At 46.9% G+C, this 24,538-nt stretch overlaps 1 protein-coding gene across 6 annotated transcripts in view; it reads left to right on the forward strand.

The window, feature by feature from the left end:
- Nucleotides 1–24,538, forward strand: part of TRIP13 (thyroid hormone receptor interactor 13) — a 37,281-nt gene that overhangs the window by 2,310 nt on the left and 10,433 nt on the right. Inside the window, exons 3-14 of one of the 6 annotated variants that reach the window (XM_058430133.1) lie at nt 1,764–1,893; nt 2,750–2,805; nt 3,570–3,660; nt 6,789–6,861; nt 9,757–9,820; nt 10,610–10,696; nt 10,963–11,069; nt 14,184–14,337; nt 16,938–17,050; nt 18,136–18,205; nt 19,232–19,375; nt 19,585–20,265. In XM_058430133.1, coding sequence (XP_058286116.1) covers nt 1,764–1,893; nt 2,750–2,805; nt 3,570–3,660; nt 6,789–6,861; nt 9,757–9,820; nt 10,610–10,696; nt 10,963–11,069; nt 14,184–14,337; nt 16,938–17,050; nt 18,136–18,205; nt 19,232–19,327 — 1,041 coding nt within the window. In that variant the 3' untranslated portion in view covers nt 19,328–19,375; nt 19,585–20,265. Of the gene's footprint in view, nt 1–1,763; nt 1,894–2,749; nt 2,806–3,569; nt 3,661–6,788; nt 6,862–9,756; nt 9,821–10,609; nt 10,697–10,962; nt 11,070–14,183; nt 14,338–16,937; nt 17,051–18,135; nt 18,206–18,310; nt 18,410–19,231; nt 20,266–24,538 lie in introns of those variants that run through there. The other 5 variants (XM_058430134.1, XM_058430136.1, XM_058430135.1 and 2 more) reach the window with 5 other exon arrangements.

The following is a 24,538-nucleotide window of genomic DNA, read 5'->3' on the forward strand; positions in this document are numbered from 1 at the left end:
GGGCCAAGGAACAGTTAGCTGAATACAAAGGCTGTATCATGAATGTCTTGCTGTTTTCATAGCCTGTTGTCAGAAACCGGTTCACTTCTCTTGGTTTGGGTGGCTAGACAAGTTCTTTTCGCGAGCTGTCAGGAGCCAGGTGCTGGGAGTAGGAAGTGGCCCTGATATCAGGGTGCTCTCAGTATAGCAGGGACAGATTGGAAACCAGGAATGAGAATGCAGTGCTGTACGATAGTGGGCTGCACTGGTAAGGCCTGTGTACCGTGTCTCATTCTTTCAATCAGCAAATGTTTATAAAGTGCTCAGTGTGTGCTAGGGCCATAGGAGGTGTGGGGCCACAGAGATGAGAAGATGGGCTTGCCTTATAGAATTCCTTCATCTCATGCCATGCATGGCCACCTCACCCACCATCTGAGTTCATGTGTATGGGTTAGAGGAGCTTTGTGTGAGGGCGTGGAGGCATTGGGGCGATTCTGGCACCAGTATAAAAACAACCTGAAACATTCCTAAGGAAGACTTATCACTTACAGCAGTACAATTCCTGTCCTGTAAGAACCAGCTGTGAAGGACAGGCTTGGTACTAAGTTCTGCTCGTGAGGTGGACCTCCCCATTCATACGTTAGGACTCATGTTTGTGCATGCTCAGAGCTTTGTGCACACTGAGATCTGATACTGCTGTGGTTTTGGCCAGTCTGAGGGAAGGAAGAGCTTCCCACGCTGTTGTGGAGGGATGGATACCCTAACTGGAGGGCACGGGCTGCCCAGGGAAAGTTCTAATGTTCTCTGACTGCAGATTCACTTGTAGGAATTTATCATAGCTGATAATTATGCAATTTTGTAGATCTTTCTGAACAGATGTTTGTTAGGTGCTGTTAATAATAGTCAACAATTTGAAATATTTTAACTGTCCACCAGAGATCAGTTAATAAATGTATGAATTCCATATATCTACACTATGTACAATATAGCCATTAAGAAGAATGAAATAGATTTCTATCTGCCGATGTAAACATTTCTCTGAGTTAATAACAAATGTAAAAAGACACAGTTAGGAAACTGACTGGGCAAGGTGGCTCATGCCTGTAGTCCCAGCACTGTGGGAGACAGATGGAAGGATCACTTGAGGCCAGGAATTAGAGACTGGCCCGGGCCTGTAGTCCCAGCACTGTGGGAGACAGATGGAAGGATCACTTGAGGCCAGGAATTAGAGACTGGCCCGGGGATCATAGCAAGACCCCATCTCCAAAAAGAGTTTTAAAAAATTAGCCAGTGCGGTGGCGCACACTTGTAGTGCCAGCTACTCAGGAGGCTGGAGGTGGGAGGATCACTTGAGTCCGGGAATTTAATGTTGCTGTGAGCTGTGATCGTGCCACTGCACTCTAGCCTGGGTGACAGAGCAAGATCCCGTCTCAAAAAATAAGTTAATTAAAAAAAAAAAAAACGTGGTAAAACTCAATTTTTGGTCACATCTGTGTGAGTGTATTTATAGACTATAATAACATCCCGGAGGTTGGATTTAGGACACTTTTTCATTCTGTAAGTAAACGTAGGGCCCAAAGGGCAAGGGATGGGTATTAGCTTTCAAAAGAGCTAATCCTCAATCTGAAATAAAATAATAGCCTTCTCATCTAATCTGAGAACTAATTTTGATTATACTATACATTCAGTTTTTATTTGTAGACCTTAACATCTAATTTGTATGGTTGGAATTAAGTGAGAGTTGGAAATGTGTGTCGATTTATTTGGCTTTTCCCTTATTTTAGCCCATCGATTTGAGTGCATGCACTGTTGTACTTCACATCTTCCAGCTGAATGAAGATGGCCCCAGCAGTGAAAATCTGGAGGAAGAGACAGAAAACATAATTGCAGCAAATCACTGGGTTCTACCTGCAGGTATGGGGTGTGATGGGAGTTGAGGGGGAGGCTGAGGTCAGAGGATTGCATACCCCATGCCATGTCAGTTCACTGGGGGGGTTCTGTTTGTCTGTTTTGTAGGATTTTAGGATGTTTTCTCTCTTATGAAATGGGAAGTATATCACAAAAGAGGAAAGTAGAGATTTCCAGTGTGGGACCATACTGTTCCTTTGGGTGGGTACCTTAGAGTTCATGGCTAACAGAGAGTGCCCATGTGCTCTTCTCACATACCCGGTTGGTCTGTCCTGCTGAGTGGCTCCTTGTCTGCTTGATGCTTCTCCACGGGCATTGCTGATGGGCTCTAGCAGGCCGAGCCCAGAGCTTCATTCAGTCAGCGTGTGGAGAAACAGGTGGATTTGGCGTCTGAACTTGTGTTGAAGCATGGGTAAAAGACAATTGTAAATGGTTGTGATCATAAATTTTATAATGTGTTGTTTACCACCAAAAGATAGTTTAATGAAAACATGTTGTGGGGATTATGATATACATAAATGTAAAATAAATGACAACAATATCATAAAGAAGAGTGGGAAGTTAAAGTTTTTTTAAAAGACTATTGCGCGTGATAACGAGACATAAAGTGTAATTCTTTGACTCCATCCAATTGTCTGCCAAAAGTTACATGTGACTGGCATTTATTTTGCATCTTTGATTTTAATAAAAATCAAAATCTGAAGAAAAATTTGCGGAATTTATACTTTCCTGTTATCAGAGTCATAGTCTTACCTGGAGCAGCACAATGGGAAGCTCGGACTTAGGCTCAGAGGAGACTGACTGGGGGCGGCTGTAATTGCTTGCCTTCCTGAAATCAGGTCTTTGTTTAATTCTGTCACAGCTGAATTCCATGGGCTTTGGGACAGCTTGGTGTACGATGTGGAAGTCAAATCCCACGTAAGTTGCTGTGACTTTTCCCAGAATGCCCTGTTATTTGAAGAGGAACCGTTACTGTTTTGCTGTCCAGCACCCCTGAGCAACTTGATGCAGATGGGTTTTTGGGAGCCCCTGTCTGCTGGCAGCCCTTGTCCTGGACATCTGTCCTCTAGGATTGCTCCAGAGTAGAGCTGGTCTCTGAGGAGCTCCCTGAGGGAGAAGAGGGAAAGGGAGAATGTGAAGGCAGCTTAGAGAATTGAACTCTCTGGAGATGTGAGGAGGAAAGGTGGGCAGACCTGTCCGCACAAAGGAAAGGCCAGTGTGTCTTAACCCCTGCACCCTCTTCAACGGGAAGGGCCTTTCCCATGCCGGCAGCTCGCTAGAAGACCATCACTCAGCTGTCCCAGGCTGCTCCTCCGCATTGTGGCGGTTGTTATTTTGCGAATAATAACTGCTGTATCATTCTAGAGGAAGGAGCTTACTCATTACTTGATAAACAAACCCCTTAGTGGTTTTGTTTAATGTTGGCACTTTAAATAAAAGTGATCATTTTGTTTCTCTTCTTATATTTATAATAGTAATAGCCAGTGTTTTTCCTTTTCCCTTTTTGAAGCCCTTTCTCTTCTGAAATGAAAGCATTTGGAGGTGATGATCTCTTAGGAGGCGGCCTCGCTCCCTGTGCTCCCTCCTCTCATGTAGGATTAAGCCCTGAGGGAGGGCACATTTCTTGGGGACCTTTGCCTTGTTGGTACCTTTCTCAAGCTCTTTTTTTTTTTCTCTACCAGCTCCTCGATTATGTGATGACAACTTTACTGTTTTCAGACAAGAACGTCAACAGCAACCTCATCACCTGGAACCAGGTGGTGCTGCTCCACGGTAAATTATGCAGGCTTTTATTTGACCAGATAAGTGGCATGAAATTCAGCCTTTACTTGTACCTTTGTCCTTCTGCAAGGAGTTACTGCTCTTTGTTTTCTGAAGGAGCCACAGCTGTCCTAGAATGTCCCCTCTCTGTGAAGCAGATCCAGCTCATGACACCTGGGACTTTTTTTTTTGTTTTTTTTTTTTTGAGACGGAGTCTTGCTGTTGACCAGGCTGGAGTGCAGTGGCCCGATCTTGGCTCACTGCAACCTCCACTTCCTGGGTTCCTCCCAGGTTCCAGCGTCTCTTCTACCTCAGCCTCCCAAGTAGCTGGGATTACAGGCATGTGCCACCACACCCAGCTAAGTTTTGTATTTTTAGTAGAGACGGGGTTTTGCCACGTTGACCAGGCTGGTCTCAAACTCCGGAACTCAGGTGATCCACCCACCTCAGCCTCCCAAAGTGCTGGGATTACAGGCTTGAGCCACTGCGCCCGGCCCTTGGGGCATTTATTATTCGGCACTTAATCAAGTCTTCCTGTGGGGGGCCGCATTCCAAGACGTCCTCAGATGCCCCAAATGTGGGTAGTACTAAACCTTATGTAGACTATTTTTTCCTATACAGACATTCCTATGATAAAGCTTAACTTATAAATTAGGCACAGTAAGAGATTAACAATAATAACTAATAGGAAAAGGGAACAATTATAATAACTTATAAAAGTTATTTTAAACTTCTGAATTGTTTATTTTTAGAATGTTACATATAATATTTTTGGACTGTGGATGACTGCAGGTAACTGAAACCTTGGAAAGTAAAATCTTGAATAAGGGGGGACTGTTGTGTTATTAAACTTTTCCAAAAATTCTGCCTTGTTTCCCTAGCTGATTGTAACTCTTTAGAATTCTGCCTGTTTCCAGGCTGATTATAACTCTTTAGAATTCTGCCTGTTTCCAGGCTGGTTGTAACTCTTTAGAATTCTGCCTGTTTCCCAGCTGACTGTAACTCTTTAGAATTCTGCCTGTTTCCAGGCTGATTGTAACTCTTTAGAATTCTGCCTGTTTCCAGGCTGATTATAACTCTTTGGAATTCTGCCTGTTTCCTGGGGTTGACTTGTAACTTTATAAATTCGTGTTCTGTTTCCAGGGTCTTGGATTGCACCTCTTTTTAGAATTCGACTGTTTCAGGCTGACTCTGCACTCTTTAGAATTTTTTCTGCCTGTTTCCAGGCTGATTGTAACTCTCTCTTTAAAATTCTGCCTGTTTCCCGGCTGACTATAACTTTAGAATCTTGACTGCTTCTGGTATCAGACTAGTAACTATTCAAACTAATTGCCTGTTTACGCGCTAATTATAACTCTTATCAATTCTGCGCCTTTCCTCGGGGCCGATTATCACTTCCTTAGAATTCTGCCTGTTTCCTGGCTTTGACTGTAAATCTTTAGAAATCCGCCTATGTTTCCAGGCTTATTGCAACTCTTAGGATTCGCGTCTGTTTCCAAGGCTGATTTGTAACTCTTTTAAATTTCTGCTCTCGTTTCCAAGTGGCCGATTATAACTCTTTAGGGAATTCCCCTGCCTCGTTTCCAGGCTGATTGTAACTCTTTAGAATTCTGCCTGTTTCCCGGCTGATTGTAACTCTTTAGAATTCTGCCTGTTTCCAGGCTGATTATAACTCTTTAGAATTCTGCCTGTTTCCAGGCTGATTGTAACTCTTCTTTAAGACAGAAACTGCCTCATATTTCTTTGTAGTACTCAGAGCTTTACTTTGTGAGGAGTAAACTGAAAAAGCCATATTTTAAAGAAATTCTGTCTGGTTCTTCTCAGGAGAAAATACTGATGGTTTGTTGTTTTGTTTTGTTTTCAATATCACTGGGTAGAATGGGGACACGGGAATTGAGTGGACTCGAGAGTATGAAACTGTAGCAAAGTGTTAAATAGCAGCTTGAAGAGTACTTAGCTTCTTTAAGTCAGTTAAGATTGCGTGACAAAGTGACCTTAAAACACAACGTTCTTTTAAAGAGCAGATAGGCCCCACATACTGCCCTCATAGCACCATCAGAGTAAGCAGCAGGTATTTTAATTAGTGAAATAAGTTGTTTCTGTTTGGAACCAGTTACGTATTCCTCTTTAATTCTTGAAAATGCCTGCAGAAAATTAGAGTTGCATGTCTCCATTTTCTGTTAGATGCTTTCCTTTTTCCATATTGGTCTAAGTAGCAGGTGTTTTTCCTTGACACTGACACTACTGCTAGACCAAGGAGCCCTCTGGTGGCCCTGTCCGGGCGTAACAGAAGGCTCGCGCTCTTGCCTTCTAGACACTTCTCTCTGTTCCCTCAGCTCCTATCTCTGTGCGGCCTGGTTTTTCCTAGGTTTTAATTGTAGAGCGAGGATTATTATAATACTGGAATAAAGAGTAATTGCTACAAATTAATGATTAATGATATTTACATATAATCATATCTAAGATGTATATCTAGTATAACTATTCTTATTTTATATATTTTATTATACTGGAACAGCTCGTGCCCTCGGTCTCTTGCCTCGGCACCTGGGTGGCTTGCCGCCCACATCGTGCTAGGGGACGCTTGGCAGGCAGGCGTGCAAGAGTGCTGGCCTCTGCCTCTTTGAGTTTAGTATGGGGTATGACCCACTAAGAATTGTCTTGGGAAGAGGGTAGTTCTGGGGACAACAGGAATAACACATGACCCCTCCACCTCCATTTATCAAGAAAGGTGTGTTTGACCTCTGAAAGGTGCCTTGACGAGTGGATTTCATAGAGGAAGTGTGGGGACAAGGACAGGTGTCAGCAAAGATATAGGCTAGAAAATGCAATGTTCGTTCCCAATGCTAAGTGGGACCGCAGGCTGGGAAGCTGGGGGCAGTGCTGGGGGTGGGGAGGCGATGGAGGCTGAGACCAGAAATATGAAGTTGAGTAGAAATTAGTAAGAAAGAGGGGGAGACCTAAGTGTATGGGTAATATTTCATAGCATTTAAGCTTCTAAGCAGACTTCATTGTAGTAATAACATTAATAGCTTTTAACTATATTCCTTATATTTTATGGATAATGGAAGTTACTATTGTTTTAAGAAATTTGTTGCAGCACTGACTTAAAAATATATTTGTTTGGATCTTTGTCACAGGTCCTCCTGGCACTGGAAAAACATCCCTGTGTAAAGCGTTAGCCCAGAAATTGACAATTAGACTTTCAAGCAGGTAACTTTCGGTAATTTGTGAGAGGAGGGCCGTGGGAATGGGATTTATAACAGGAGGTTGTTTTTTTTCCTAAAGCATTTTACACAAATAATAGATTCCTCTCCTTCACTGTAAGTCACTTGATTCCTCTGTTTTCAGCATAGTTTTGAGTTATGATTTCAGTCTTTTAAGATATGAGACTTATTTTATTGCCAGCACATGATCTCTGCTGGTGAATTGCACTTGAGAAGACTATACTTTCTCCCCTTGCTGGATGGAACGTTCGTCTCTAATTATGGATTTGTCTTTTCCGTTCTGTTTGGGGCTTGTGGTTTCGTCACATCTGGAAAATACCTGGTCATTGTTTCCTCACTGAATTTCCTTGCCCCCCCCTTTATCTGGGACTCTGTTTTCATGTTAGACTGTTTGATGTTGTTCCACAGGCCACTCATGTGCTTTTTCGTGTTTTTTTTTCAGTTCTTTAGAAATGTCTGTTTTATTCGAAAGTTTCTATTGCTGTATTTTCAAGTTGACTGATTTTCTACGTCGTCTAATCTGCTTTTAATTCCGTCCAGTGACGTTTTTATGTCTGATAGTGTATTCTTCTGCTCTGAATGTTCTATTGGATTCTTTTTATACTTTTCTTTCATTATGTTCTTGTTCACATCTTGAACAACTCTATAATAGCTGTTTTAATGTTCTGTCTGCTAATTCCATCGTGATTGTCATTTCTGATTCTGTTTCTATTGACTGGTTTTTCTTCTGGTTATGGGTCACATGGTTTTGCTTTGTTGGCATGTTAGGTAGTGTTTGATTAGATGCTGAACATTGTGATTTGAATTGTGTGGATTGTGTCTTCCTTTAGTGAGTGTTAGATTTTGTTCCATTAGGCATTTCCATTACTTGTGATTTGGTGTGATCCTTTGAGGTTTGGTTTTTTTAAGCTTTGATTGGGAGGGGTTTAGGTTTAGTCTTAACACTAAATTGCAGTCCTCTGGGGTCTCCACTGAGTGTGCTGAAGGATCCGTGAGCACTCTCCACCCTGGCAGTTGGAGTATGCACTCCTCTCAGCCTGTGTGAGGTCCAGGAGCCCTTCAGCTCACAGACCACGGGTGCCCTTTACATAGCTACATGGAATGTCCCCTGCTCACACACACCTGAGTATTCATCCAGGACATCGGGGGCGCCATGAGGATCCTGGGCACTCCTTCTGAGGTATTTCTTCATATTTCCTTCCCCTCTGGAATTCTGTTCTGCAGCCTTCAGTCACCTCAGACTCCCCGAACTCCAATCTCTGTCTCCTCGACTCAGCGAGTGGCTGTACTCCACTTGGGTTCCCTCCCGTGCCCGGGTTGGAAGATGCCTCCTGGCAGAAAGTCAGGGCATTTGTAGAGGGTCCCTGGTCTTTCGACTCAGGAGTCCCAGCCCTCACTGCCTGTGTACAGCAACCTTACCAGATGTCGTTTCATCCATTTTGCCCTAAATGGGGTTTTCTCATTTAAGATTAGATGGTAAATCTGCTTCCTGTTACTCCAGTGTGACTAGCAGAAATCCTGTTAGGTTTAATTTCTTATACATAATTTTAGTTCTTCAAAAGTGTCTTGTAAATGTTTTCACATAGGGAAACTGCTTTATTTTGACCCCTTAGCTTATGTGTAGCAACTTGCCCTTTGCTTTGACATATTGAAATACATGTGTGTTTTCAAGATCTCTAGGGGCATGCCGGCATGGCGGCTCAATGCCTGTAATCCCAGCGCTTGGGGAGGCTGAGGCAGGTGGATCGCTTGAAACCAGGAGTTTGAGAACAGCCTGGCCAACATGGAGAAACCCTGTCTCTACAAAAAAATACAAAAAATTAGCTGGGCATGGGAGCACATGCCTGTGGCCCCAGCTGCTTGTGAGGCTGAGGCGGGAGGATCACCTTAGCCCAGGAGATCCAGGCTGTGGTGAGCCTGGGTGACGGGAGTGAGACCCTGCCTCCAAAGAATAACCAAAAAAGATCTCTAGGGGCAGAGAGGGAAACACAAGAGAAGGAAAATATTATTATTATAAGGAATATAACTTTCCAGTACAAAGATCTGGAAATATGCATTGGTTTTATGGCTTAGAAATGGCAAAAAGAAGTCTTAGCAAGCCTTTGTTCCTCACTCTATCAAAGAACCAACATGTTTTATAATTAATTTTGTTTAATATTCGACCCAGTCTTTATTCTGTTAGATTGTCTGTATCCCTCCACTGTTTTATAAACAGTATCAGTAAATGGTCTCTCTTTTTTACGTGGAATGCCAGTGATGCTTCTTGAACGTAATTCTTTTTCTTTTGTGGACTTTTGACGTGGAAGAAACTGAAAAGAGGACCTGGAAATCAGCTTCTTTCTGGCCTCAGTCTTGTTCTCTGGTGATTTAGTCAGCAGTTAAGCACGCCCAGATCTGTCTGCGGGCTTCTGAATGGATAGAGGAGTGTTCTGGGTTCTGGTCAGTCTGTGTGTGTTAAGGTTAACTTTGGGCCACCTGAGCATTCCTGGGCTCTGGGGTCTGTGCTGTTTAGGGTTCTGTGGAAGGAGGGGAAAATGCTCAGCTCCTGCCACAAGCTCTTGATGCTTCTATTTTGTTTTGTTTTCTATATTAGTACTGCTAATATTTTTAAATATAGAAATATAATTTGTAAATAGATATAAAATGGGAGTTTTTAGTCTTTAACTCAATTGGTACGGTCTAAAACTACTGATTGAATCTTGTTAGACTTTTTCATAATTATTTAGTACATGGAGGGCTGGATTCCTCGATTCTTTGTCAGTAATTGTAATTCCCCTGATGCTGGGCACTTGAGATGTTGCATTCAAGACGCATGAATGGCTGCCACTGAGGATCCACAGGACCAATTAGTAATTCTCTCAACTCCTTTTTTCTATCTCAGGTACCAATATGGCCAATTAATTGAAATAAACAGCCACAGCCTCTTTTCTAAGTGGTTTTCGGAAGTAAGTATTAAATATTAATTCTAATTGTCTGGATTGTATAGCTGAAAAAATGTATGTTAGGCAAATCCTCCTCTAGAAGCTTTAGGAGAGAACTGGGTGGGAAAGGTGTGTGAGGATTGGGGCTGACCGTGATCAGAGAAGGTTCTGGAGCTGGGGCCCATGGGGACCCTCCCTTGGTTCTCCCCAGACCTATGACTGGCTGGGACAGGACATTCGATGGACTCTTAGGGGGGCAGGCCTGGCACTCAGGGGACTGCAGCTCTGCCATGCATATCCTTGGTGCTTGTGCTCCCTAGTGCTGTCTGTGAGCTGAGGGGGTCAGACAAGGTGATGTCACAGGTGATTCTTACCTCTGAGGAGCTGTGCCCAAGTCACCTGGCATGTGCACATCCCTCTGGTGAGGTGAGGTGGGACCAGGCACACTGGGCACAGGAGAGCCTGTGAGGAGTGCATCCCAGCCTGTTTGCATCTGTGGTCTGTCTCTTTTCCTCATCAGAGAGGACACACAGGTAAAGCAGAGGTACAGGTCACCCTCACTGTGCCATCCCGGGCAGGGCAGGTGTGGTCTCAGGTCTCAGCACCCTGGCATTCAAAGCAGAGGGGAAGAGTGTTAGGCTGACCTCCTCCCATGCTGCCCTGGCTTCTCTGATGTAGGGAGCTTTCTGAGGGGCTGTCAGGAGACAGTGGGCTTGTGGGGGCAACCGGGGCAGCAGGCCACGTCAGGGTCCCCCTGTGTACCTGGCAGTGTGGTCCCTGCACGTTGACACTAAAAGGATGTTTGGGTTCCAGAGTGGCAAGCTGGTAACCAAGATGTTTCAGAAGATTCAGGATTTGATTGATGATAAAGATGCTCTGGTGTTCGTGCTGATTGATGAGGTAGGCATTTCCAAATAAGAAAATTCATGACAGAATTGCCTTTTGCCATTGTGGGGACACAGCTTACTCCTGATGCTCCTATGGCCAGGCTTCCCTCTAGCCCTCTCTGCACTGTGCGCATTTCCACCTTCCCGCAGCATCCACAGGCTAGGCATGGGAACACCCATTCATTCATCTTTTCCACGTGCTCAGGGGGACGTATCCCCATAGCTGCCTGTGAGGTGCCAGGCCCTGTCCTTTTTGACCCCATTGCTCCCTCCCAACAGGTGGAGAGTCTCACAGCCGCCCGAAATGCCTGCAGGGCGGGCACCGAGCCATCAGATGCCATCCGCGTGGTCAATGCTGTCTTGACCCAAATTGATCGGATTAAAAGGTAACCAGGACATGCAGCGATTTTCTCTGAGAAGTGATGAGAAGTTTGTCCCGAAGAAATGCATGGTACTTGTACAACTCTAGATCTTAGTGCCCAGCTCTTTTACCTAAAAGTGCATTTGGTATTGAGTATTGACTCCTTTTCCACATTGGAGGCAGCATATCATAAATGCTTTTTAAAGAAATTGTTTTTAGTTTATTAAAAATGTAAAAGAAGGCCGGGCACGGGTGGCTCACACCTGTAATCCCAGCACTTTGGGAGGCCGAGGCAGGCGGATCACGAGATCAAGAGATTGAGACCATCCTGGCTAACATGGTGAAACCCTGTCTCTACTAAAAATACAAAAAATTAGCCGGGCACGGTGGTGGGCGCCTGTAGTCCCAGCTACTTGGGAGACTGAGGCAGGAGAATGGCGTGAACCCAGGAGGCGGAGGTTGCAGTGAGCCGAGATCGCACCACTGCACTCCAGCCTGGGTGACAGAGCGAGACTCCATCTCAGAAAAAAAAAAAAATGTGAAAGAAAACTCAGGCATGGTAAGAATTTTACGTAGCACAGAAAAGCGTAAAATGAAGAACTGCTACATTCAGGCCTTATCCCACCCACTTCTCTCCTATCCCACCCAGTGTCAGCACCAACCAGTGCTGCTCGTAGGTGAATGGCTGTCCCCTGCTCGCCCTGCTGGCCCAGGACATAGAGCTTCGTGGGCAGATGGTCCACATCTCCACAGTCCAACCTCACAGGGCCAGGGCCTGTTGTCATTGTAGCCCATGTTGATCAAGCTTAAGGAGGGACGGCTGCTGGCCCAACTCCCGAGGAAGTGATGGGCGAGCCAGAACCTGTCTGTCCCTGTGTGGTGCTCAGCCAGGACTCGGGTTCCTTCTCTGAAATGCTCTTTCTGCCCTCAGGGTGCCTGGGGAGTCCTGGGCATTCTCAGAAGCTGGATTGTTGAGTGTGGGGTGACAGCAAACTGAACTGTGCAGTGGAACGTTTTGTCCAGGCCATCACCGCTGTCTCACCACAGTGAGCATATCTGGCTTCTTGAGAAGCACTCGTCTCGGGTCAGCCGCAGGAGTGTGTGCCGAGACCAGCTGGGCTGGGGAGACCCTAACCCAGCAGTGCTAGAGGAAGACACACACATAAATATAGAGGTGTGAAGTGGGAAATCGGGTCTCACAGCCTTCAGAGCTGAGAGCCCTGAACAGAGATTTGCCCACGTATTTATTAACAGCAAGCCAGTCATTAGCATTATTTCTATAGATATTAAATTAACTAAAAGTATCCTTTATGGGAAACGAAGGGATGGGCCGAATTAAAGGAATAGGGTGAGCTAGTTAACTGCAGCAGGAGCATGTCCTTAAGGCACAGATCGCTCATGCTATTGTTTGTGGCTTAAGAATGCCTTTAAGCAGTTTTCCGCCCTGGGCGGGCGAGGTGTTCCTTGCCCTCATTCCGGTAAACCCACAACCTTCCAGCATGGGTGTTATGGCCGCCATGAACATGTCACAGTGCTGCAGAGTGTGCAGTGTGATGGGCGAGCCAGAACCTGTCTGTCCCTATGTTGTTTATGGCCAGTTTTGAGGCCAGTTTATGGCCAGATTTTGGGGGGCTTGTTCCCAACAAGTGTGCAGGTCCTGGAGGGGGGCCTCCCCTGCCTCTGGCTTCCTTCTCCTCTTATCCACTTCCTTCCTTACCCAGCTCGTCCCTCAGTCTACTGCAATCTGGCCCCTACCCCCGCCACAGCCCAGCAGCCCTGCAGCCCCGCATTCACATGAGTGTTCACTTTTCTCTTTCTGGAACTTTGCACAGCACTGACACCCTGATGGCCCCTTCCCTGAATCTCTTTGTGCCTCCCTCCCCGGCCTCCACTCTCCTGTTTCCCCAGTTTATGCTGCTGGCATCTCTCTGCAGGGAGGGGTCTACACAGCCTGTCTGTGGCCTTCTCTCCTGGCGTGTGCCCCTTCAGCACAGCTCAGGGTTCTGTGGGGGGAATCCCAGACCTGCACATCCCCCTGTGACCAGACATCACGGCTTAGATGCCCAGGATGTCAGGCGCACTCCCACACTGCTCATTGGGCCCCAAATCCCTAACTTCCTGGGTTTCCGCATGACACTGATGGCCTCACTGTGCACCTACCACTCAAACCAGAGGATGGAGGTCACCGTGACTTCTCCCTGTCAGTCACAAGGGCGTGTGGCTCAGGAAGAAACAAGGAGACACACTTGCCTCTCTTGCCTTCATTCCCTCGTGCTCCTGTTTCCAGCCCCTCTCTAGAGGACTCTTTCTGTCCCCCACCAGTCCTGTCCACTCCTGCATCTCTGGATTGTCAGCCCCTGGGTCGTGATCTCCAGGCCTAGGCCTCCCTCTGGCCCTTCCTGCAGCCCCACCCTCCTGGTGCTGGACTGAGCAGCTGGGAGCTCACCCGACATCTGTACCTTGTTCCCTCTGCCGGGGACCCACATGCTCCCTGCCCTGTCTCTGCTTAGCTCACCCCATCTCACAGGCACAGGGCCTGCCCTCCCTTGGCCAGGGTCTAGGTAAAGCTGACCTTCCCCAGGCAGCAGTGGTAGCACTGCCACACGTGCAGCCAAGCTCCACCAGGCCTGTGCAGCATGCTCCCTGGGGGCACTTTGTGCCTGCTCTGTGCTGGCTCATGTTGGACCCTTGGGGGACATTGGTCAACAGACCAGACAACAGGGGCTCTCTCTATGGAGTTTAGATGCTAGAGGGGAGAGCAGATCATGAACATGGGAAGTAACCCAGCTCTAGAGTATGTCTAGGGATGATGAGTGGCCATGCCCAGGTGGTGGTGGGCACCAGAGCCTACGGTAGGTGGCACGGTCAGGAACGCTGTGTGAAAGTGAGATCCTTGCCAAGGCTGAAGGCAGTGAGGGAATGAGCCAAGTGGGGCTGTAGGAGAATTCCCGGAAGGCCGAGGAGCAGCGAGAGCAAAGGCTGGGGGGTCTGTGTGGCCTGTGTTGGCACAAGGCCCCTTTCCTTCCTGTTGGCAGCCTGCTGGCCATCATCCTGCCAACCTCCTTGCCAGATAGGGCAGGATAGAATTGGGTCACCGACAGCTGTGATGACCGTGGTGCTTGCTTCTCGGCCACAACAGGCATTCCAACGTCGTGATTCTGACCACTTCCAACATCACCGAGAAGATCGACGTGGCCTTCGTGGACAGGGCTGACATCAAGCAGTACATTGGGCCGCCCTCTGCAGCAGCCATCTTCAAAATCTACCTCTCTTGTCTGGAAGAACTGATGAAGGTACCTTTATTTTTTTTTCCCCTCTTGATACAAATGGATTTCTTATATGTTCTTAATTAAGATAGCTTAAAATAAGCTCGTTCCAGTGTGGAGGATTTCAACATACGCATTAACTCCCTTCTTAAATTGAAAACTAGTTTTGTATGTGACAGCTTGAGCTAATAGTTGAAACTAGGGCCACTGACTCAATGTTTTTGGTTTTTTGGCACAATACAGTCATCATTGTTCATTATTTGAGGTACCAATCAGTGTAGGGGACGTCAGTGACCGGCTATGCTCACCTGGCTGGCTGCACAAATCCTAGTTCTCAGCTTACCCTGGGCTTTTCCAGTGCCCTGCCTCTCGGGGGGCCTGTATCCTTACCTGAAAGAGGAAACATCTTGGGCGTAGTATGGACTGCTGGTTGTGGTCACAGGGTCCATGTGATGTCATGTTCTTGAGTCGCCTGTTGTGATGATAGGAACATCGTGCCATGGGCACAGTGACGCGTGCGGGGAGTGTGTGTGAGTCAGGAACGCCGTCGCCATGGGCACAGTGACGCGTGCGGGGAGTGTGTGTGTCAGGAACGCCGTCGCCATGGGCACAGTGACGCGTGCGGGGAGTGTGTGAGTCAGGAACGCCATCGCCATGGGCACAGTGACGCGTGTGGGGAGTGTGTGTGTCAAGAACGCCGTCGCCATGGGCACAGTGACGCGTGCGGGGAGTGTGTGTGTCAGGAACGCCGTCGCCATGGGCACAGTGACGCGTGTGGGGAGTGTGTGTGTCAAGAACGCCGTCGCCATGGGCACAGTGACGCGTGCGGGGAGTGTGTGTGTCAGGAACGCCGTCGCCATGGGCAGTGACACGTGCGGTGTGTGTGAGTCTGGAACACTGTCGCCATGGGCAGTGACACGTGCGGTGTGTGTGAGTCAGGCTAGCAGGGACCTGCCCCATGCTTGTGTTTCTGCTGCTCTAGCCCCTGTGGGAATAGACCTGTCCCAGACAAATCATCCTGCAGGGGCCTTTGTTTAGGGTAGTTGGGCAGTAACCAAGCAAACCAGTGAATGGGGATTTAAACAGTGATGAGTTTAATGCAGTTGTTGCCACCTGCTGGTACCACAGAGCAGGGGCGTTAACAGGGGCGGCACAGCCTGCTTTGGTTGGGGACGGGAGAGCTGGTCTCAGCCATGGACCCACTGGGCCTGCCCAGATCAGCACTGTCCGGGCATGGTTTTCTCGGGGGTTGGGGAAAGGAGACGGAGCTCTGTGGAGCTTTGCTTGGAGAATGCCAGTGATCTGAAGACTGATTCTACCGCAGTTTTGCTTCCAAGGAGCCCCACGTGATAGCAGATCCTGCAAGGAAGTTGTGTGTGTTGGAGGTCCTCACGCACCTTCATTGTGGGTTCCAGCCCTCGCGATGTAACATTTATACACTTGTACACTTGCGCTGTGAATCTAGGGGATGTTTAAAGTTTTAGTTTAGAGGGATGGACTTTTTCTGGGACAGTGTAGGAGAGGGGTAGTTTTTTGTTTGTTTGTTTATTTTGAGACAGAGTCTCACTCTTGCCTAGAGCTGGAGTGCAGTGGTGCGATCTCGGCTCACTGCAACCTCCGCCTCCTGGGTTCAAGCAATTCTCGTGCCTCAGCTTCGTGAGTAGCTGGGATTACAGGTGCACGCCTGTATTTTTAGTAGAGAAAGGGTTTCACCATGTTGGCCTGGCTGGTCTCAAACTCCTGACCTCAAGTGATCTGCCCACCTCAGCCTCCCAAAGTGCTGAGGTTACAGGAATGAGCCACCACACCCAGTGATGGGGGTAGTTTCTTATTTTAGGCAGTTTATATGAAATTAAGACATGCAGATGTCACGGTGGATATTGAGCTGGTCTCGAAAGCTCAATATCCCCCCAAGCACAAGCACAAATTATGTCTTAATTTTGCTCACACCCCTCAACAAACCTCCAAAATGTTCAGACAATACTATTTTCTTCCTTCTCCTGGCTCCTGAGTCAGAACGGTTCGTATTAGAATTCAGTCATAGTAAGTCAGTGTGCCCACCTGACTGTTGGCGAGGCTACTTGGAAAAGCATGACTTCCAGACAAATGATCTCTGAGGTGAACTTCTGGTGCCCAGCTCCTCGGTCAGTCAGACACTGTGTCGTGCTGCCAAACAAGCCTCACCTTTAAAACAGACAAACTAGGATCCCGCTTTGGAAGTCAGTGGAAGTCCTGGCTCTGAGTCCCAGCTCTGCCCACTGTGGGTTTTGACGTCTCTGAAGGTGGCATAACAGACTGGACTGGGTGCCTCCAGGTCCCTTCCCTTCCTGACACACAGGGAGGAAACGTTTTGGCCCGAAACACAGAAGAGGCTATGTTGCTACTGGTTTCTGAGGCATGTTCCGTTATTTGTATTTGTTTGAAAAAGCAGAATGTGTACACTGAGAGGCATGAGAGAGCGAGCTTGTTCCCTAGTGCAGCCATGCATCTCGAGTCGTCACTGTCTGGATTTCTGTGAGACGTGACGTGGTTGACATTTGACCTGCAGGTGCTGTCCCTCTTGCTGATGGTGCCTACGCTCAGGCCCCTGTGGACTCAGCTAACCGCCTGTACTTCTGTCTCCCCAGTGTCAGATCATATACCCTCGCCAGCAGCTGCTGACCCTCCGAGAGCTGGAGATGATCGGCTTCATTGAAAACAACGTGTCAAAATTGAGCCTTCTTTTGAATGAAATTTCAAGGTGCAAATTGACCTCATTTTTGTAATCAAGAAGAATCCATTTGTGATATTAACTAGGGAGTCATTGTTTCCTTTGAGGAGACCAGGGAGGGCTCTGGGTGTGAACTCTCAACACAGTACAGGTGTGAACGTGCATGTACACACGTGTGTGTGTGCATGAGTAGAAACACGCAGCACAGCCACCTCCTTCCAAAGGAGATGTAACCCTTGCGCAGGGAGGGCGCTGGCTCATGTGCTGGAAGCCCGCGACCCTACGGTTGACGGCACTTCCAAGGATTCGCAGAGTCCCCAGAAAGGAAGTGGCTTTGGGGGTCCGAAGAGGGTGAAAGGTAGGAAAATCAAACGGTGCCTTGAAGGATAGAATTTGGTTCCAACTGGAGAGAAATCGGGAAGGCTGCTGGAGCAGTGTGTTCAGGTGACCTAGTGGGTTGCAGTGCGGAGGCTGGGGAGGTGCCGGAGAGGCAGGGGGTGGAGTGGACAAAGCCTCGGGTTTCTGGCCAGAGTTTGAATTTTATTTTGAAGTTGGCAAGAGTGTGGAAGGCTTTAAACAAGGGATAACATGAAGAATGTAGTATTTTTCAAGGATTTGGATTATCTGTTGAAGAGATTTAAATCAGTTAAGATGGGAACGAAGAACAGTTCAGAGACTTCTACAAAAATTGAAGATGTGAACGCACCCATTATTTGGGGAATCTGTTCCTACTGACCATGTGCCCGCTGCGTCGTGCCCTACACCTGGTGCTCCCAGGCAGGTGATGCATTCCCTGAGCGCAAGGGTGCTGGCCCTGGGGCAGGGCAAAAAGTTGTGCCTTGGGTGTGCTTCAGAGCAGCGAGGACACTGCCTCCCAGAGCAGGAGCTGAGGATGGGGAGAGACTGGCCCCATATGAGAGGCCGGGCGACAAAGGGATATTCAGAGGACAAGGCTGAGGAGACCAGTGAGGGGCAGGAAGTGTCCTGTGAACCCAAGGTGTGCCTGGGACGCTTCAGTTTGTGTTCCCAGGGATGCCTCAGCCAATGAGGAAAATTAGTCCTGAAACGTGTGATTGTATAAATTGCTGTCTCTGAACTGGGTTTTCTTTACATAGGAAGAGCGAAGGCCTCAGCGGCCGGGTCCTGAGAAAACTCCCCTTTCTGGCTCATGCGCTGTATGTCCAGGTGAGTCTCCACTGCTGTCCTCCAGCACCCACCCTGTCCACAGGTCTCAGCCTCGCAGGAGATTCCACTTAGTAGCCCTGGGGTATCAGCCTTATTTTATCTCAGTTTCTAAACCACAGGGTCCTGGGGCCAGAGGAGGAGCTGACCGTGGCACCGAAACACGGGCTGTCTTGAGTCCTTTGGGAGGAGGCGGCTATGCCACGTGCCTCTGCTCACACGCATGCATGCACACACGTGCACGTCTGCCTCTGTGGTGTGCTGAGCTCGTGGCCAGGGCCCTCGCTGGCCTCACCAGAGGTTTGTGCTCTTTCAGTCTGGGTTCAGCTCACATAGAGCAGTGACCTGGATCCACAGCCTCACCCACTGGGTGCTGGGCCTGTTGCAGATGCTTCGGCCCAGGGCACTCACCCCTCCCCTGCACTGTCCCCAGCAGCTGGTTGGGGTAAGGACTCAGTGTCTGGCAGAGCAGATACACTTACATCTGAGAAGAGAAAACCCCCATCCTGGAATGGTTCCTTTCAAATCAGAAGTGACTCAGGCTCTGTCTGATCAGTAGCAGCCTCTGTGCTGGACACAGTGCTCAGCACAGAGGTGACAGTGGCCCCGGACCATGAGTGGGAGCCTTTTGATGCAGGGGAGGTGACAGCTCTGAGCACTGGGCCATGGGAATTCTCTGGTTATAAGCCTGGGACATAGGGTGGGCCCTCCAGGGTCTGCTCCCTACAGCTTCTCATCCTTCTCAGTGTGTGGGTGGCTGCCTTGGTGCTCCCCTGCCCACCCCCACAGCTGTTTCCGACATGCAGGACATGGGGGCGGTCACGTAGCCACCTTGTTCGCCTCTTCTGAAGTAAAGAGCTTGGCTCATCTGCGCCCTGGATTTGTGTGGTGCGCACTCACTGCTCAGCCCATCAGCTACCACCCCCTTCTGTGCTGTCTGCACTGTGGGTGGCAGCAGGGGCTGTGGATGCCAGGTGGCCCCACCAAACGTGAGTTGAGCCCCTCCAGCAATGACTGTGTGCCTTCTAGGCCCCCACCGTCACCATAGAGGGGTTCCTCCAGGCCCTATCTCTGGCAGTGGACAAGCAGTTTGAAGAGAGAGAGAAGCTTGCGGCTTACATCTGATCCTGGGCTTCCCCATCTGGTGCTTTTCCCATGGAGAACACACAACCAGTAAGTGGGGTGGCCCCACACAGCCATCTCCCAGGGAATCCCTTCTGCAGACGTTACTTAGACTGCAAGCTAGAAAGCCACCAAGGCCAGGCTTTGTTAAAAGAAGTGTGTTCTATTTATGTTGCTTTAAAATGCATACTGAGAGACAAACATCTTGTCATTTTCACTGTTTGTAAAAGATAATTCAGATTGTTTGTCTCCTTGTGAAGAACCATCGAAACGTGTTTGTTCCCAGCCCACCCCCAGTGGATGGGATGCATAATGCCAACAAGTTTTGTTTAACGCAAAAAAGGAAGATTAATGCAGGTGTTATAGAAGCCAGAAGAGAAACTCTGTCACCCTGAAGAAGCATATAATCATAGCATTAAAAAATGCACACATTACTCCAGGTGGAAGGTGGCAATTGCTTTCTGATATCAGCTCGTTTGATTTAGTGCAAAAATGTTTTCAAGACTATTTAATGGATTAAAAAAGCCTATTTGTACATCATACCAACTGAGAAAAAAAATGGTCGGTAAAGTGTTCTTTCATAATAAATAATCAGACATGGTCCCATTTGCAGGAAAAGTGCAGACTCTTGAGTGTTCCAGGGAAACACATGCTGGACATCCCGTTTAACCTGCTGTGGGCGCCCCTGCATTGCTGGGATGTTTCTGCCCATGGTTTTGTTTGTGCAATAACGTTATCACATCTCTAGTGAGGATTCACATTAATAGAACATAAAATAAATAGGTCAGTTACTGGTCTCTTTCTCTGAATATTATGTTTTGCTTTTATCTCACAGTAAAATAAATATAATTAATGCTTTGCATGTGAAATTCACTTGTGAAAGAACATGTTACCTTACCTTTTGTTTTAGAACTTTTTAAGTATTAAAATATTTTTTAGAATTTTCTTGTTTTGATTCTAAGCATCTCTTCCAAGTGCTTTTAATTTTACTAAAAATTACTCACAATTACTTAACTTTAAGCCTGATTTATGCTGTGAGGACCTTATGGTGTAACTGCATCATCCAGAAGAAATCGGGAAGGTGCCAGTGGCCCAGGTGCAGATTCAGGATCACCAAGGCCGAGGCATATGCGGGTTCTGGTCACTGCGCCGTCGGCTGGGCCTTAACTCCAGATTCAGAACCTGGAGCCACTCCTGCCACTCCTGCTGTGGGAAGTGTAGCCTGGCTCTGGGGGTGGCAGGTGGAGGAGTGGGCCCAGCCCCTGCATGTCAGTGCTGTTACAGGATCTTTTCACCAGTGGGCACAACCCTAACAGCTCCCCCACCTCCACTCTCCGGGAGTCAGCTTGGGGTCCACAGTGGCATGCGGCCCTTGTACTCACAAGTTCTTCAAGAAACAATTTGAGCTTTTTAAAACAGTTGGGGTGGGGTATAGTGAATAAGGCAAAAGACTCATCTGAGAGTAAAGGCAGTGTATTAGGGTTCTCTAGAGGGACAGAACTAATGGAATAGATAGATACATATATAAAGGGGACTTTATTATTAACTCACACGATCATGAGGTCCCACAGTAGGCCATCTGCAAGCTTGAGGAGCAAGGAGAGCCACTCCGAGTCCCAAAACTGGAGAACTTGGAGTCCGATGTTCGAGGGCAGGAAGCATCCAGCACAGGAGAAAGATGTAAGCTGGGAGGTTAGGCCCCTCTCGCCTTTTCACATTGTTCTCCCTGCTTATATTGTAGCCGCACTGGCAGCTGATTAGATGGTGCCCACCTAGGTTAAGGGTGGGTCTGCCTTTCCCAGCCCACTGACTCAGATGTTAATCTCCTTTGACAACACCCTCACAGACACACCCAGGATCAATACTTTGTATCCTTCAATCTGATTAAGTTGACACTTAGTATTAACCATCACAGGCAGACACATGTCTAGAAGACAAAAGGTACAATATTCTTGCTGCAGAAGAAAAGAAAAAATTGCCAAACCTTAATTGCTGTGAAGGACATAGCTTGGAAGGCATGACAGAAGGTTCCCTGCAGTTATGGAGGATGAGTATGGGTGAGGTGCTGTGGACCCCAGCTCCAGTATCACTGGGCAAGTCTTGACAGGACACCAAGGTCATGGAGGTCAGCCTTCTGGAGCCCATGCTGCACTCAGATGAGATCTGAGGCCCCGAGGGTGATGCTCAGGCCATCTGAGTTTGTGCTGTTTGATTTGCTTGTTATATAAAATCAATCAATCAAAAGATAGATAAGTGATAAACGTGCCATTTCATTTACACCACTTCTGAAACCACACTTGAATTCTGGAGGCCGCTGGCTCGTGCGTCTCAGGCAGGCCCACTGGATGTGGTGGGACTCGGCAGTGGCAGGGACTTCTCATGGACTCATCGCAGGTATGAAGTTTCTGAAAATAAGATACCTGTGGTAGAGAAACCAGGCTGTGTCCTTGAAGTGCCTTCAGGCTATTAACCAGAGTGGGAATTTAGGGAATTTCACATGTCAACAGTAGGATGATTGTTGTGTTTAACTGCATGACCTCTGCAAAATGGGGATAAGAGATCAACTGATAACAAAGTACTTGCCCAAGTTCAGAGACCTACCACAGCACAACCTTACTAAGAAATAGAGGTTGAAAATGGCAATTTCAGTATAGAAATACGACCTTTAAACATATTAATTCTAGTAGTTTTTTGATAGCATTCTTAGGATTTTTTATGCACTTGATTGTGCCAGCTGTGAATAAAGACAATTTGCTTATTTTTTTAATCTATGCTTTTTTTTTCAATTTTCTTGCGTTGCTGCATAGGCCAGGACAAGTGTGAGGTGAATAAACACGCCTTAGTGGATGTCCTGGCCTCTTCTGTCTGTAAGCTCTGGAGCGATGTGCCACTTTCATTTAAGTACCAGCTTTCAGTTTCACAGACTTTATCTATTATTTGTTTTCTATTTTATTAATTTGGCACTTAACTTTCTTTTCCTCCTTCTACGTATGTTAGATTTGTCCTTTTCCCAGCTTCTTAAAGTGGAAGCTGAGCCCCTTGGTTGAGAGCTTTGTTTCTCAGCATTGAAAATATTCTCTCTTTGCACATTGCATAGCTGCTTCCCACAGACAGATGGAAATGTGTGACTTTTCATTCATCCTGTTCAAAATATTTTCTAATTTCCCATGTAATTTCTTCTTGGACCCATGGGTTATTTAGAAGAGAACTGTTTCGTTTCCAAATATTTGGGGATTTTCCAGATAGCTGTCTGTTACTGATTTCCTTTAAATTGGTTGTGGTCAGATAACATATGTTGTATTATTCTAAATCTTTTAAATGTATTGACACTTACTTGGTGGCCCAGCACGTGGCGTGCTCTAGAAAGAATGCACCTCCTGCAGTCGGGCACAGTGGTTTCTACGTGCCAGTCAGGTCTCATGACCTGTCACTGATTTTCTTTTCCCTACTCTGTCAATAGCTGGGAGAGAAGTGTTGGAACCTCCACTGTTAGTGTGGACTTGACTGTCTCTTCTTTCAGCCCTATGTGCCCCTACACTGTATTCTGGAGCTGCTGGGGCATAAACGTGTGGGACTATTGTCTTCATTGTAAATTAGTGCTTTATCAAGGGATTTCCTCTTTTATCCCTTGTTCTGATGTCTACTTCGATACTAGGTTAGCCATGCTGGCTAATTATTAGCATTTACATGGTATCTCATTTTCCATCCTTTGACTTTTAACCTATCTGTGCTTTTATATTTTAAGTGAGTTTGTGGTAGACAGCATATAGTTGGTCTCGTATTTTTATCCAATCTGACAGACTGCCTTTTATTTTTTCACCAGTTTTGCTATTCATTGTTCTTTGTTACCTTTTTCCTCTTTTCCTGCCTTCTGTATTAATTGAACATTTTAAAGTATTCCATTTTATCTCTCCTATGGATTTACTTCCTATACATCTTGTTGTATTATTTCGTAGTTGCTCTAAGACTATACTGTCTGATGTGGTAGCCACTAGCCACAGGTAGCTGCATACATTAATTAAAATTAAATTTAAGTTCAATTTCTCTGTTATGCTAGCCACATTTGAAATGCTCACATGTGGCTAACAACTTCCAGTTGATATTGTCACACAGGTCATTGAAATGTTGTTCATTTATTTTTAGTCTTTTTTCTGTTTGCTTCCAGCATGAATACTTTCTATTCCTGTCTTCAAGTTCACAATCTTTTTTCTCCCTACAATGTCTAATCTGCTGTCTTGTAAGTCAGTGAGATTTTCATTGTGTGTAGTTTGCTTTTCATTTCTAGAACTTGTTTGTTTTTTTCTTATATCTCCCTTTTTACTTACATTCATGTCTTCCTTTATATCCTTGAGCATAAAACAAGCATTTCTCTAAACTCTGTAATGTTCTTGTATTCTAATCTCATCATCTTTATCATTTCTGGATTATTTCTACTGACTGATTTTTCTTTCCTTCAGTTTATATATCACAATTTGCTACTTCACGTATCTAGTAATTTTTTACTGGATGCCAGACATTGTGAACCTTATATTGTTGAGTGCTAGTTTTGTCTTTAAAGAGTGTTCAGCTTAATTCTAGCAGGTAGTTTGGTCACTTCTGGGTCCGTGTATGCTCTTAAGTCTTGTTTTCAAGCCTTGTTGGGAAGTCTTAAGTAGCTTCTCTGTCTGGGTGACTCCAGGGTGGAGCTGGTTCCATGAGCAAAGTTTTCTGTACACAGCCACACTTCGTTTGGACAAAAGCAGCAGGGTCAAGGGGCTGATAGAAGCCACAGCTCACAAAGCCTAAACTGTCTGCAGTCTGGCTCTTTAAAGAAACATTTGCCAAAACCCAGGCTTGACCAATTCCCAGAAGTGGATGGGCTACCAGACAGGATGGGATGTCATGAACACTGAGAGAAACCCATCATGCACTGCTCACGCCGGTGTCTCAGGGAGACCTCAGCATCTCAGGGAGACCCCAGCACAGACGGGTTCCAGGTACCTTCTGTTGGTGCCGCTTTTCTCAGTACCAGCTTTTTGCCTGGGTGGGTGGCCTGGCTGTGAGCCAGGTTGGGTCAGGGCAGTGAGGCCTCTGGTGGCTCCTGGGACCCCAGTCAGCCCAGGGGTCCTTTGTCCCAGTTCCTGTAACTTAGGTTCCCATAACCCCTCTCAGGCCAGGCCACAGAGGGCCTCTGAAGACACGGTTTCCTCTTCCAACGCCACCTCTGCCCAGCTC

The sequence above is a fragment of the Hylobates moloch genome, unplaced genomic scaffold (genome assembly GCF_009828535.3).
Source record: "Hylobates moloch isolate HMO894 unplaced genomic scaffold, HMol_V3 SCAFFOLD_17, whole genome shotgun sequence".
Lineage (NCBI taxonomy): Eukaryota > Metazoa > Chordata > Mammalia > Primates > Hylobatidae > Hylobates > Hylobates moloch.